Source organism: Rhinolophus sinicus, linkage group LG03, assembly GCF_036562045.2.
Source record: "Rhinolophus sinicus isolate RSC01 linkage group LG03, ASM3656204v1, whole genome shotgun sequence".
NCBI classification, from domain to species: Eukaryota; Metazoa; Chordata; class Mammalia; order Chiroptera; family Rhinolophidae; genus Rhinolophus; species Rhinolophus sinicus.
Genome location: NC_133753.1, coordinates 150,248,250 through 150,261,238, shown reverse-complemented (window position 1 = coordinate 150,261,238; position 12,989 = coordinate 150,248,250). Strand labels below are relative to the sequence as shown.

General features: G+C 45.3%; 1 protein-coding gene across 5 annotated transcripts in view; it reads left to right on the top strand.

Moving 5' to 3' along the window:
- Positions 1–12,681, top strand: part of PDE8B (phosphodiesterase 8B) — a 228,567-nt gene extending 215,886 nt beyond the window's left edge. For 4 of the 5 annotated variants that reach the window (XM_019728158.2, XM_019728159.2, XM_019728157.2 and 1 more), the window contains exons 18-22: positions 3,433–3,650; positions 5,327–5,447; positions 7,406–7,573; positions 10,243–10,372; positions 10,939–12,681. In XM_019728158.2, the coding sequence (XP_019583717.1) occupies positions 3,433–3,650; positions 5,327–5,447; positions 7,406–7,573; positions 10,243–10,372; positions 10,939–11,048 (747 nt within the window). In that variant the 3' untranslated portion in view covers positions 11,049–12,681. Of the gene's footprint in view, positions 1–3,432; positions 3,651–5,326; positions 5,448–7,405; positions 7,574–10,065; positions 10,218–10,242; positions 10,373–10,938 lie in introns of those variants that run through there. The other variant, XM_074328807.1, reaches the window with a different exon arrangement.
- Positions 12,682–12,989: the final 308 nt, after the last annotated feature.

Genomic DNA, 12,989 nt, shown 5'->3' with positions numbered 1-12,989 from the left:
AATGAAGCTTGTAATTCCTTTGCTACAATTAGAACTGAAGCTTAGACTGTACACCTCTGGGAGAAGTGCTGTATAGAGATTGAAATTCATTTCAATCAGCTAATGCCTAACTTCAGATCATTTTCTTAGTTTTAAGGCTCTAGGTACTTAAGGAGAAGAGTGGTAGTGGGATAGGTAGAAAGAGCAGAAATGGCACCAAAATGGGGAGGGGAATGTTTACTTCTCAGTTTTGCCAAAGGCTGATGCTGGTATTCATTTGCATCAGCAAGAAAGCAAAGAGTGTGATCCAAGAATGCTGCTTTCGAAGATTTTTGTCTCTTACTTTAAGAAAAGGTGGTATCAGCCTGTGTTTCTAGAGCAGCTTTCTTTGAGGAGCTAAGACACTTCCAGATTCCTCCTCCAGGTTCGTGGTCCCCCATCTGACACTGCTTGTGCTGTTATACAGCTGAGGTCGCACACTGCCAACTGAGGGCATTTCCTAGGGCATCAACTCCAAAGTGATCTATAGCTACTGCAGTCTTGAATTAGAGATGAACCACACTTAAGCAGGACCATCCTAGAAAAAAATATAGATTGAATCTTTGAAAAATTAGGGAACGCTTAGTCACCTTATTATCTCCCTCCCCTAAAAGAAGGATTTTTGTTTAAATTGTGAGTTCTGCTAATGTATTCACACTATGGTTGAATTTCTCAAATAGCAGCAATAGAACAAGTCTAAGACTAGATAGAATATCCTTACAATTCAAAAGACACGTTCTACCTCTGGCAGCCCCTGCCAGAGAATCAGAAAATTTAGAGCTGCAAGGATCCTTGGAGAATTGGGCTGGAAGGGGCTCCTGAGCTCAGAGTTTCAGTCGGGAGCCCAGGATCCCTGATTGGTCCCTGTGAGGCACTTCAAGTGGGATTTACTCCTGAAGCCTCTTCCACCAGACCTGCTGCTGATGAAGAGAATCAAGAAAATGTGTTCTTACCAAATGCCCATGTCAACTATCACCCCTAATTTCTATGTCCCTATGACGTGGCTCCACGTCCTCAACCCAGCAGTGTACGTACGTAGGTAGCATGCCCAGAGCTGACTTTCCCCTTCGATTTGTTTCAGAGCCTATCCTCTCCCCACTCTTACCGGTTCCCAGGAACCACTGCAAGAGGAGAGGTCAGGCGAGCCAGCATTCTTTGGTTATTCTCCTGGTGTAAGTGACTCTTTACCCTAGGCAAGGAACTGTTGGAAAGGCTGACCAGGGCGGAGTCCACTCTGGCCAACCAGCCTCCGTGTGATCCAAATCTGCTCCTGCTGGGTAGAGAAGGAAAAACATGCAGAAATGCTTACCCCTCTGAGGTTTGCTATTTCTCATGTCGTAGGTTTAGTAGGAAGTTTTCTGCCATAGACAGCCCCACCCTCCCTCCCATAGGAAGGGCCAGGTGCTTGCTAGCCGGCCCAGGCCTTTTCCCTGCCTCCCCCTGTTTCTCACCAGGCATTGCATTACACAGTGCAATGCGGCCCATTGTTGATACCTTTGCCAGGTTTCAGTCAGTGTACGCTGGGAAAAGGCATGTCTCATCTATGTGTTGTCTACTCCAGTCACTTGAATCTGTTTCACTGAAGAATTTAAAATTAAATTGGCCCCAGACTCCACGCCAGATTGAACATAGTCCAGAAACACTCGCTGAGGCCCATGGGTCCTGACCACACAGGCAGAATCAGTGAGTGGAGCCCAAGCTGGGGCAGCTCTGTGTCCTGAGTGCTCCTGCAGGTTACCATGGCCGCTCTGGGAAGGCCTGAAAGCGTAGCATCAACTGCTGTCCCTGTTCAGGAAACCTGCTTGTGTGGACTGGGTCCGAGCCAGGATCGCCCACCAGCTCCAGGTCAGGACTGGAAATGGAAATGGCTCCCTCGGGTAAGGACAGCTTTCAGGAAAGCTTTCAGACTCACGGTTCCTTACCTGTTAGCATCTGAGAAGCAGTTTGCAGTTTTGCCTCCCATAGCCTATGAGAGCAACTCGGAAATACCAAAAATTGTCCCCACTCCTCCAGCCTCACCTTGGGGGATCACTTTTTTCCTCTTTCACTACCCATCAGTCTCAACGATGCTCTTTAAGTTTCTTGAATAAATCCCCTTTTCGTTTCCCCTCAGGAGTGTCATGTCGGCTGTTCTTTCGGCCTGGGCTCCTCTATCTTGCCGCTCATTGCCTAGCCAACTCCTGCTTACCCTTCAGGCGTCAGCACAAAAGTCGCTTCTTTAGAGAAGCCATCCCTGCCCACCCTCCAAACCTGCACTGTCCAGTGTGGTAGCCATTAGTTACCTGTGGCTATTTACGTTTAGCTAAAATGAAAGAAAATGAAAAATCCAGTTCCTCAGTTGCGCTGGCCACATTTCCAGGGTCTGGTAAACTACGTGTGACAAGGGGTTACTGTAGTGGACAGCACACACATAAACATTTCCATCACCACAGAAAGCTGAATGGTCTGCCCTCAAATAGTCAGGCCTCACGGTTATACTCTAAAGCATCTCTACCTTCCTTCTTTCCTCATCGCACAGTAAGTTATTTGGTTTTGGTTTTTACTAATTTTTGCCTTCCCCATAAATTATCAATCTGTTAGTGCCAGGATGACATCAGTATATTTCACCACAGTAGTTTCAGCATTCTGCAGGACACCTGGGCACCCAGTAAGCATCCAATAAGTGATGACTGAATGAATGAATTCAAAAAGGACAGTGTCTCTTATGTAACAATAACCCATTTGGTAACTTCCTCCTAAAGCTCTGAGCTGAGAAAACGTGTGTATCCCTTGATGCTCTAATTTGTATTCTTTGATTATATAATGAGAGCTTTAGAAAAACAGTTTCCCTATTTGCCTTTGCCACCTTCTAGCCCAGAGCTGAATTTTGTTCTTGACAGTAAGAGCCCCCTTCACCTCGATTTTCCCAGGAAAATTCTCCTCACCTTGATCCTGTTGTCTGCTTGGTTCTAATCCTTTTGTGTTGTGTCTGTGCCATTTACTGCCACACTCAAAATCTTTTCAGAAGTAGGCAAATAAAATGAATATTATTTGTGATCATAGGCTACTTTCTGTTCTGTCAGCTCATGGAAGAGAGTCATGGCTATCCCACATGGCAGGCATTTGAAAAGGGCCATTTGGCGTCTTCCTGCAGAACTGGAGTGAATGTGCTCTGGAGAAAGCACTTAGTATCCATTATAACTGCAGCTCGCATTTCTGTTTCCCTTGAGATAACCCACAGCACAGCAAGGCGATGCGTTGTGTCCTAGGCAGCCTCTCAGCTTCCGGGAAGTGGGAAGCGAGAGCAGGCTCAGGGGGCTGCGAGAACATTCTGAGAATCCCAGCTCCCCGAGCCCACCCCCGCCCAGGACACAGAGATGAGTGAAGGTCTCCTGCGTCGGTGGGTAATGCTCAACCTTGCGTCCCCAACCCCAGGGCAGCCTTGATCAGCTGGATGAGGTGGCAGCACTGATCGCTGCGACTGTCCATGATGTGGATCACCCGGGAAGGACCAACTCTTTCCTGTGCAATGCAGGCAGCGAACTTGCCGTGCTCTATAATGACACCGCCGTCTTGGAGAGTCACCACACAGCCCTGGCCTTCCAGCTGACGGTCAAGGACAGCAAATGCAACATTTTCAAGAATATTGACAGGTTGGTTGTGCTTTGGGCCCTGTGCTCAGGTTTGGGGGGTATTGGTAGGATACTCAGTTGTCCCTAACTTCTCCAAGTACTTAGCTTCCTCTTAGGAGAAAGGAGAAGGGGAGAGACTAGCTGTCCCATTGTGTCAGACAGTCCAATAATAACCTTGCCCTTATCAACTTAGTGGTACTTTCCAGGCTGCGTTCATCCTTTTAAATCTCATTTGGGCTTCAGTGAGTTCATGAAAATGTTTATACACAGCAACTCTGTAAATATTGATTGTATAGTAGATACTTTTACCCTCCTAGGAGGACATCTTGTCTATTGTGTAACTCAAGGAAAATGTGTCCTTCCCTGTCTTGCCCCAGTTCAGTTTTTGGCCACTTAAAACCCTAACTTACAAGGAGACAGTGTCCTAAAGGTTGGGCAGGTTTCCCCCGAGGTGTTGTATGCTCTTCTGGTGACAGTTGGCTACGTGTGAAGAGCTGGCTACATGTGAACAGCTGGAAGCAAGTGGTCTTGCTAGCCACAACCCTGCAGGCTGGAGAGCAAGCTCCTGGGAGACGGTAGTGCACAGAGAGCATGGAGCTCAGCAGGCCTAACGCCCACTTGTCATCAGGAACCTATCAGTTTGATCTCCAGAAATCTGAGAAATATGGAGACCAGTTATTCCACCTTCAACTTAAGTTCCATCAGTATCAAGGACTGTTTTTTAAAACTTACACAAAAACAATTCTTTCCAACAACCAATTTTATTCAGCTCCCCATTCTGGCTCTTGAAGTTAGAAAAAAGATGGTAAGACCTAGACAGTAATTTGGGGCAGGGTTGTTATTCCATCCATTACAATTTCTATCTAATTGTAATTTAGAGAATTATTATTCATGGGAAAACATTCTTCCAATGCCATCATTCACCATCGAAAGAAATAATGACAATTCTCTGCCTTGCAGGACATTTAGTCCCATCTGAAACACCTATGGTGACATTCGGTCCATGTTTGCTCCTTGAAATTTGGTCCAGAACATGCATCACTAATATAAATCCCAGTCTTCTGCAATATTCAAACCCCAGCCCATCTTCCTAACCCCGTGCTATGTGTGACCAGCTAGGCTACTGAGACAAGAAGGGTTATTGGCAATACAGCCACACCACAATTATTGGGCCAATAAAACGTGATAGTATTTTTCATGTGTTAATCCTGTAAACCAAACGTCTAAATAAAGGCTATGGGCTGTTAGAACCCAGGGACGTTTTCTACGCGTGGACAGGACCAGATGTCCACTAAGCACTCTCTGTAGTAAGACTCGCCACGTCTGCACTGAATGCAGTGGGAGAGCTCATCAGCCTTGCAGGGAAGGAACCTGTCAGTTCCTTGCACCTCACTGTTTTGATCTTGCCAAGGGAAGGTGGAAAGGAATCGCCTTGTAAAATAAGTGCCCACCATGTGACAGGTACTGTTTTTTAATGTGCTCCTAGATCACACGAGGGGCAGCTATCACTGGGGAAAATGGAATAGTGTCAGTAAGTCCTGGCTCAGTGGGAAGATGAGCAGGTAAACCCGTCTGTGATCTGCACTCCTTTCTTACCTGTGCCACCAGCTTCCTCCTAGGTTGTGGTAAATGGTGGCAGAACAGTTCTAATTCGGGACATGATGTAAACAAGGCTCTTTGTCTCCTGGTTATTTTAGGAACCATTATCGAACCCTGCGCCAGGCTATTATTGACATGGTTTTAGCAACAGAGATGACAAAACACTTTGAACACGTGAACAAATTTGTGAACAGCATCAACAAGCCGATGGCCGCTGAGGTGAGCACACCCATGCGAGCAGAGACACCAGAGTGTATGGCCATTCAGCCTACTCTGGCCTCAAAGCATTTTCTCTCCCCCTTGAATACAAGGTGGTTATTTGCTTGCAGTTGGTAAAGAAGGGCTGGGAGTACTGGCCACTCGTTTGCCTTGGGAAGGAGAACAGACTGAGAGTGTGGCACAGCAACTCGGGGCTCCTGGAAAGAAAGGCCCTGAAAGAAAGCCAGTGATGACACAGGACGTGGGCCCAAAGCGTATCACGGAAGGAGGCTGCAGGCAGCACACAGGCACAGGTGGTGGTGTTTCAGGGGATCCAAAGCCCTTTCTAATTCTCTGTTCTTTGAGCTGTTAGGAAACCTCAAACTTGGGTCTTTTAAAGAACTATATTCTTGCTGGTTTGCATTAAAAGCATATCAGTACCTAAAGATTATATATAGTCAAATTGGGAGTCACTAGTTGCAAACAAAAGCATAAGTTGTTTCTCTTTAAATCTTGGACCTGCATTAAAGTCCCTACAAATTTGAGTTTTGGGAACATGGACAGAAGGTTCACATCTCTTGTTTAAAGTGAGATCAGTTGCCCCCTGAAACCATGAAGCTGTTCATAGCCCTGCAAAGTTAGAAAAGCTTTCTGCTCACTCCTGTTGAGTAGGAGAGGTTGCATACGCAGATGGATGGTGAATGGTTGTCTTAAAGGTAACTTGACCATCAGTAAGGAGACTGTCTGTAGGATCCATCACGTGACCAGCCCGGATGGGGGGCCAGTGGCCACCTCACCTGTGTTCTCCATCCCCCAAGGATCCCACAGCATAATGCCAGGCCCTCTCCTCCCACAGAGAACTTCAGTGAGCAAGGATCTGAGGATTTAGGAGGGAAAAATGATGCAGAATAGTAGAATTTAGAGTTGGGAAGGTCATCTATCCAAGTAAGCCCTCAACTCTGTGTTGAGATTTATTATTTACTGCAGTAACTGTAGTAAGGAGTATCCTCCCAACGGTAAGTAATCAAAATAACCACCTTCAGAACATAATTCTGCCCACTGATGGTTTAATAAGTAGGTCCAGTCTCAAAACAAACCAAACCAAAGCCTTAATGCCGTGCAGTCTTCCAGCGTGGCAGAGCTCTCAGAGCTAATTGTTTTCACACAATCAATTCGAAGGTGTCTTTGAAGGTAGAGAAGACCAATCTTCCAGGCCTGTTGTTACATTTCCGTCAGCCTACTCGCAGACTGGGCCACTTGGCTCAGAGCTACTGACATGCGTCCCGAGGCATGTACTGGTGAACGACCAGCCTTCTTAAACATGGCTGAACACACCTGCTCCTGGCCTGGCCTGCTTTCTGCTCCTGGTACCCCAAAACTTACATGGCCCACACTCCCTACCCCCCAGTCAGAGGAGAAGCCAGGAAAGCATGGGTGGACACATACCTTAAAGGAAAAAGAAAGGAAGAGGAGGTGGTTAAGTAGCGACGGGACAGAAAAGTCCTAGGAGAGAGGGAGCTGGTAGGCATAAACAGAAATAAATGAAGAAATCACCGAAGGGTTACATGTATGTGTTACTTCCCCATCTTTAATGTACTAAAGAAGTGGAAAGTTCTACTTTTATTTACTTCCTGATAAAACTGGGAGAAAAGCTCTGCGTCTTTAAGATTACACTTGCCAAAAACAAAACAGGAAAACTGCTTGTAGCAGTTACCTCTGGACAGAGGATGGACGTGAGGGGGTAGATGAGTGGTGACAGGAACTTTGACCTTTTAAATTCTATGTTTTTGTATTGCTTGAGATGTTGTTGTTTTGTTTTGTTTTGAACAAGACTGTATCAGGAAATAATGAGAACACCCCCTTCGCCGAGTCTCAGGCATGCCTCAGTGCCCAGGCGACCACCATCCAATGCCCAGTCAGTTAGCCCTCGTGGCCTCCTCCATCATCTTGCACTAGCCTCACCTGACAATGTTTTCCAGCTGGAGGGCAGCGACTACGACTGCAACCCAATCGGGAAGAACTTTCCTGAAAACCAGATTCTGATCAAGCGCATGATGATTAAATGTGCAGACGTGGCCAACCCGTGCCGCCCCCTGGACCTGTGCATCGAATGGGCCGGAAGGATCTCTGAGGAGTACTTTGCACAGGTGCGTGGCCGCTCTAGGAAAGCTCCACTTCTCTTCCGGGAATGGCCCCAGGTTACAGAACTCCGCGGATTCTCTCCCGGAGTCACTGTCAATTAGTAAATGACTCCTCCCTGGGAGGAAATGGCTCACACCTGCCTGGAGTAGACTTCTGGTTCCTTTGGGAGACTGGTCCTAACCGCAGCCTCTCGAGGGGGAGGGGAATGAACTGAGCCACTGGAAGTATCTTTTCATCCTCAAATGTTACATCCTGAACTTACACAAAAACTGGGAAAGCACCCATTCGTTCACTAGGTTATTATCTCCATGGTGCATCACAGACATGAGTAAGAAACACCCCTGCCCATGGGTAGCACGTAATACAGTAGGGGAGAGAGGTAGAAATAGATAGGTCCACACATTGGTAACAAATGAAAATGCCTCTGATGGAGGTGTATGTGAAGTACTATGAGTTCAGAAAGATTTTTTTTCTTGGTAAAAGAAGGGCTTTGTGGGAATGATGTTAGAGCTGTTATTCTGAAGGATTTAGAAACGTGGAAATAAGAAAGGACTGTGATAGGAGAAAGCATTAGGAGCAAAAATTTGTAAGGAGGGAAAATGGAATTTTTATATAAGGAGAGCAGCAGTAGCTAGCTCACTTTGGCAGTGTGAGGAGGAGTTACAGAGAAAAATCCAGGAAGTAGCAGACCACAGATGCCATTCGAAATATAGGCCTACTTGCAGAGAAGAGGCTCTAAGGACTGATGTACATGTATGACAGAAAGACACACACACAGGTAGCGGCTATAATAATGCATTTGTGGGGGGAGAGGGGTCTGCTGTCATGGCTGGAATGTACCAGAAGCAGGATAAACAGCTGATTATATCTGGAAGGGGTCGGCAGGGGGAATGGCCAGCTGAGGACTCCGTAACGTAACTGCAGCTTTCGAGGCCAGGAAGAGAGACCCTAAATTGAAGAAAAGTAGGACAGGCAGTTCTGGGCTTGCCAGAAAGAGGGAGAGAAAACAGCAACAAAAAGCAAACTACTCCTTGAACAACAGTGGATATTTTCAGGCTGCCCGATTGACTGACCTGAGGAGCCAGCTGAGCCCGAAGCTGGTGGGTATTAGTGGGCTTCCCAGGACCCACAGCGAGGCCTTGGAATCCTAGTTATTCTCAACATTTATGAATAGGAACTGGGAAAGCACTACTTTTAAGTTCTTTAAGCTCCCTGTTTAGGAGGAGTCCTCATCCCAAAAAGAAATTGTATGATGTTCATAAGACAACGTGACCTAAAAATCAAAAGTGACAGCAAATAAAGGCCTCTGATCAGCTAGCCTCTGGCTCAACACACCATGAAATGTGGATTTTAATATTCAGCTCGGTGAATTATGGCCATACGCATAGAAACGTACACTCCAATGTGTAAAATACTCAGATTTACACACACCTTGAGTGAACTGTATGTGCAATACCCAAATCTGAACAATCAAGTTTGTCCTTATTTTGGGTAAAAATATAATGTTCCATGAAAACCATTGGGGTAGTTCAGCTGTGTTGCCTAAGTGCTTTCCTTCAGACAACCAGCATCGTTTTGTATACAACACAGGTTTTATGTGTACTTCCCGTTTTGTCACACAGAATCTTAAAAAGATGCATGGTCCGAGGTCCAAATTTAATAAGGTTCATAATTCTTACTGCTTTAGTGAGGATATTCTTTAAATAAAAAAAGAAAGAAAGATTTTATTGGGGAAGGGAAACAGGACTTTATTTGGGGAACAGTGTGTATTTCCAGGATTTTTTGTTGGGGAACAGTAGTGTGTTTTTCCCAGGACCCATCAGCTCCATCCAAGTCAAGTTGTTGTCCTTTCAATCTTAATTGTGGAGGGTGCGGCTCAGCTCCAGGTCCAGTTGGCGTTGCTAGTTGCAGGGAGCGCAAACCCACCATCCCCTGCGGGAGTCGAAACGGCAACCTTGTGGTTGAGAGGACGCGCTCCAATCAACTGAGCCAACTGGCCACCCGGGAGCTCAGCCGCAGCTCATTGACTTCATTCTAGTTACAGAGAGCGCAGCTCGCTGGCCCATATGGGAATCGAACCGGCAGCCCTGTAGCCCAGAGCTCGGGCTCTAACCAACAGAGCCACCCGTCCGCCCCCAGTGAGGATATTCTTAAATGAAATAGGCTTTCTTTTTTAACTGCAAGCACGTGAAAGTGACTAATACAATGACTATTAGTCCAGCTTGGTGCCAGTTCTTTGGTTCCTGCTCAGGCATCAGCAGATTTACCCACCATTGCTTCAGCATACTCAGTACAAATGGCAGTTAGTATTACTCATGTTAGTACTTATTAGCGTTACTTTGAAAATAGTCTTGACCTTGCAATAATGCAAACAGATCTCAGAAAAGGGGGTACGAACCCTTAGAGGATCAGGACTTCAGGAGGGGCTGTGGTTTAGCACACGCGATGCGAGACTTGCGAGGCAGAGGACCTGAATTTAGTCACTGCATCTCCTCAGGTGGTTGACTTATAAAATAAGCCTCAGGACCTTGCTGAGCCTACGTCCTCATCTATACCGTCCAGCTGGCTGGTGGCCCGTCTTCACAGGGTTGCTCTGGGAAACCAGCTGCTCCTGGAACCGCTCCGACGGGTCCCAGCGCGCCCAACTGCCCTGTGTGTGTTGTGTGCTTTACAGACGGACGAAGAGAAGAGACAGGGGCTGCCGGTGGTGATGCCCGTGTTTGACCGGAACAGCTGCAGCATCCCCAAGTCCCAGATCTCCTTCATCGACTACTTCCTCACAGACATGTTTGCTGCCTGGGACGGTAGGTCCTGTGTGCGGTCAGCCACACAGCATTGTCCTGTATGTGCTCCCCTTGAGTGACATGGGCTGGGCAAGGGTGTGACTGAAATGGTTTAAGTCAGCTCTTTGTGGCCAGGTATAGTGGGGTGCAGGGACGCTTGCTGTGTCCCCAGCACCTAGCATGAACCTAGTGTACGGGAGGCTCAGTGGATGTTTGGTAAATTGATAAACAAGTCTTCACCTCTTCAAAGGACATGTTTCCAAAGCTTATGGCAGTTTTATTCTATCATTGGAGGAAACTCTAGAAAGAACACAAAATCTATTAAGTCTACTGTGAATCCTGTATTTTGGTAATGTCACTGATAAGTAGCTTTTCAATCTTTCATTAAAAGGACCTGTTTGTATTCCAGACACGAGTGTTTCATGATTATCCTTCCCACGCTTGTGTGTTCACTTGCAGCCTAAGGCCTCACCTAGGGTCCCTGTCCTCCAATTCTGATCCCAAATTGTTCCGTGGAGCCCCAGCCTTATAAATGCTCTTGGGGTCTAACTTAACAGGCTTCTTTTGATTCTTTTCCGTCCTTGCAGCCTTTGCACATCTGCCAGCCCTGATGCAACATTTGGCCAATAACTACAAACACTGGAAGACATTAGATGACCTAAAGTGCAAAAGTCTGAGGCTTCCATCTGACAGCTAAAGCCAAGACAGAAGAGGACCTGTTGTCTGCAAAGGGCACAGTGAATCCCAGTAGTGTAACTGAGAGGCTGTCCTTTAGAAGGAAAATGACAGGTACAGGTTAAGGAGGGAATGTTTAGTATTTGACCTTGAATCATTTAGGTCCCCAAATTTCATTTTTAGAAAGTGCCATGAAGAAAAATGTATGTTCTTTTGTGCAATCACTTAGTGACAGAGCTTTCGCCCTGCTGTCATCCTGTGCCCTCGCCAGCCACCGAGCTGCGTGACTGTAACTAGCAGGCCAGCAGCAGCACAGACCCGGTGCCTTTGAGCGCATTTCCCGGGATGATGAGCAAGTCACTCAGCTGGTGTGCAGCTCGTATCTTACTGTCATACGTCGTCGTCACTGCTCAGCTTCACTGTTTTCCTTAAGAGCACTGGTCTGAAGGATTCATAAGATCTAAGCGAAAACTATATAAAATGAGCAAAACAACTAGGACCAAATTATTGATACACCGGTTAGCTTCACAGCCTCCATGGCTCGGGGGTTCTTCTGATGGAAGACACCCAAGTGTGACACCCACGTGAGAACACAGCCTTGGCCTGGTGAGTGCCTTCTCTAGACTGCTAGCAGCAGCCTGTGAGCCGCCTTTCCTATAAAAGGCATTCATCTGAACAGAAAGCCATCTATGATGGGGAAGGGAGTGACATTTTGTTTCAAGGGACTCCGTGAGCTTCCCTTATTTATGGTTAACAGAAGCAGTCACAAGGCACTATATAGTATTAGATATAAAAGCCATCAAATCTGAATGCCCTTAGACGAGCTTTTTTAAAAAAGATTTCTATACATTTGCTGTTTAAAATTTTTATTAAATCAATCTAAATTTTCTGGGTATAAGTCAATGGAGTATATTGTACCATGTACCATCTATACATATATATTTGGGGAGGGGGGAGGGGAAGTTTCAAGGTTCAGATGTTTTTAACCTGTCCATATTTGAGATCATGCCATTTTCCTTTAATGTACAAAAAAAAATGATTGCAAGATGTGTAAATATGTCAGAAAATAGACATATGGGGAAGCAGTAAATACTATTAATTGTATGCTAAAAGCTTCTAAAGCACAAATGCATATTTTTATACAGCTCTTTTCACAACTTTCTGTGATCTACATGAAATCAGACTTGACATTTTCCTTTCTATTTTACCAGCCAACTCTTCTCTATGTATTGTAAATATCAGAAACTCAGTAAACAAAATATCTTCATTTTTCTTTCAAATTCTCTGTACTCCATGCTGCACTTTTAAGAGGTATAAACAGAGACTGAATTAACTGAATCAGTAGTTACTTTTTTCAAATGAAAATTGGAATGCACAATACTTGGAACTAGTACATGGGAAGAACAAAAAAAGATCTATCACTACATAATGTGCCAATGTTTTTTTTCCCTATGTTTTGTACCCAAAAAAATGGAAACATACAACAATTACATGCAAAGAAATGTATCTAAATTATTTTTGTTAGATGATAAGAAAAGTTGCGTGGTCAGGACAGCAGGTAGCTTTGTATTGTAATGCTGCAATATGTAAATGTGATGAAAATGTTTTTGTGAACTACTTGTAACTAAATTCCTACAGCCATTTTTCATTCCCAACAGCTGTTTTTATTTTACCTCCTCTTTGGCCTAAATTTTTTGTAATTTCAAATTTTCAGTTTAGTGTCCTTTATTTCATGAGTCATACACTTTGTTTGCAGAACACATTCTATTCAGGATGTCAGTACCTCATTTTAAGGAGCTAAATCATTTGCCTAGGCTTCAGACGCTTGCTTGAGGTGAGGACACCCTTTTCCTGACCATCTCTCTCTCAGTTCCATTTGGTAAGTAACATTTATCAGTTGTCTGACATTTTCTATATGAATGTTATAGCTTACTCAGTGGACTGTTAAATTAATTTTGTATTA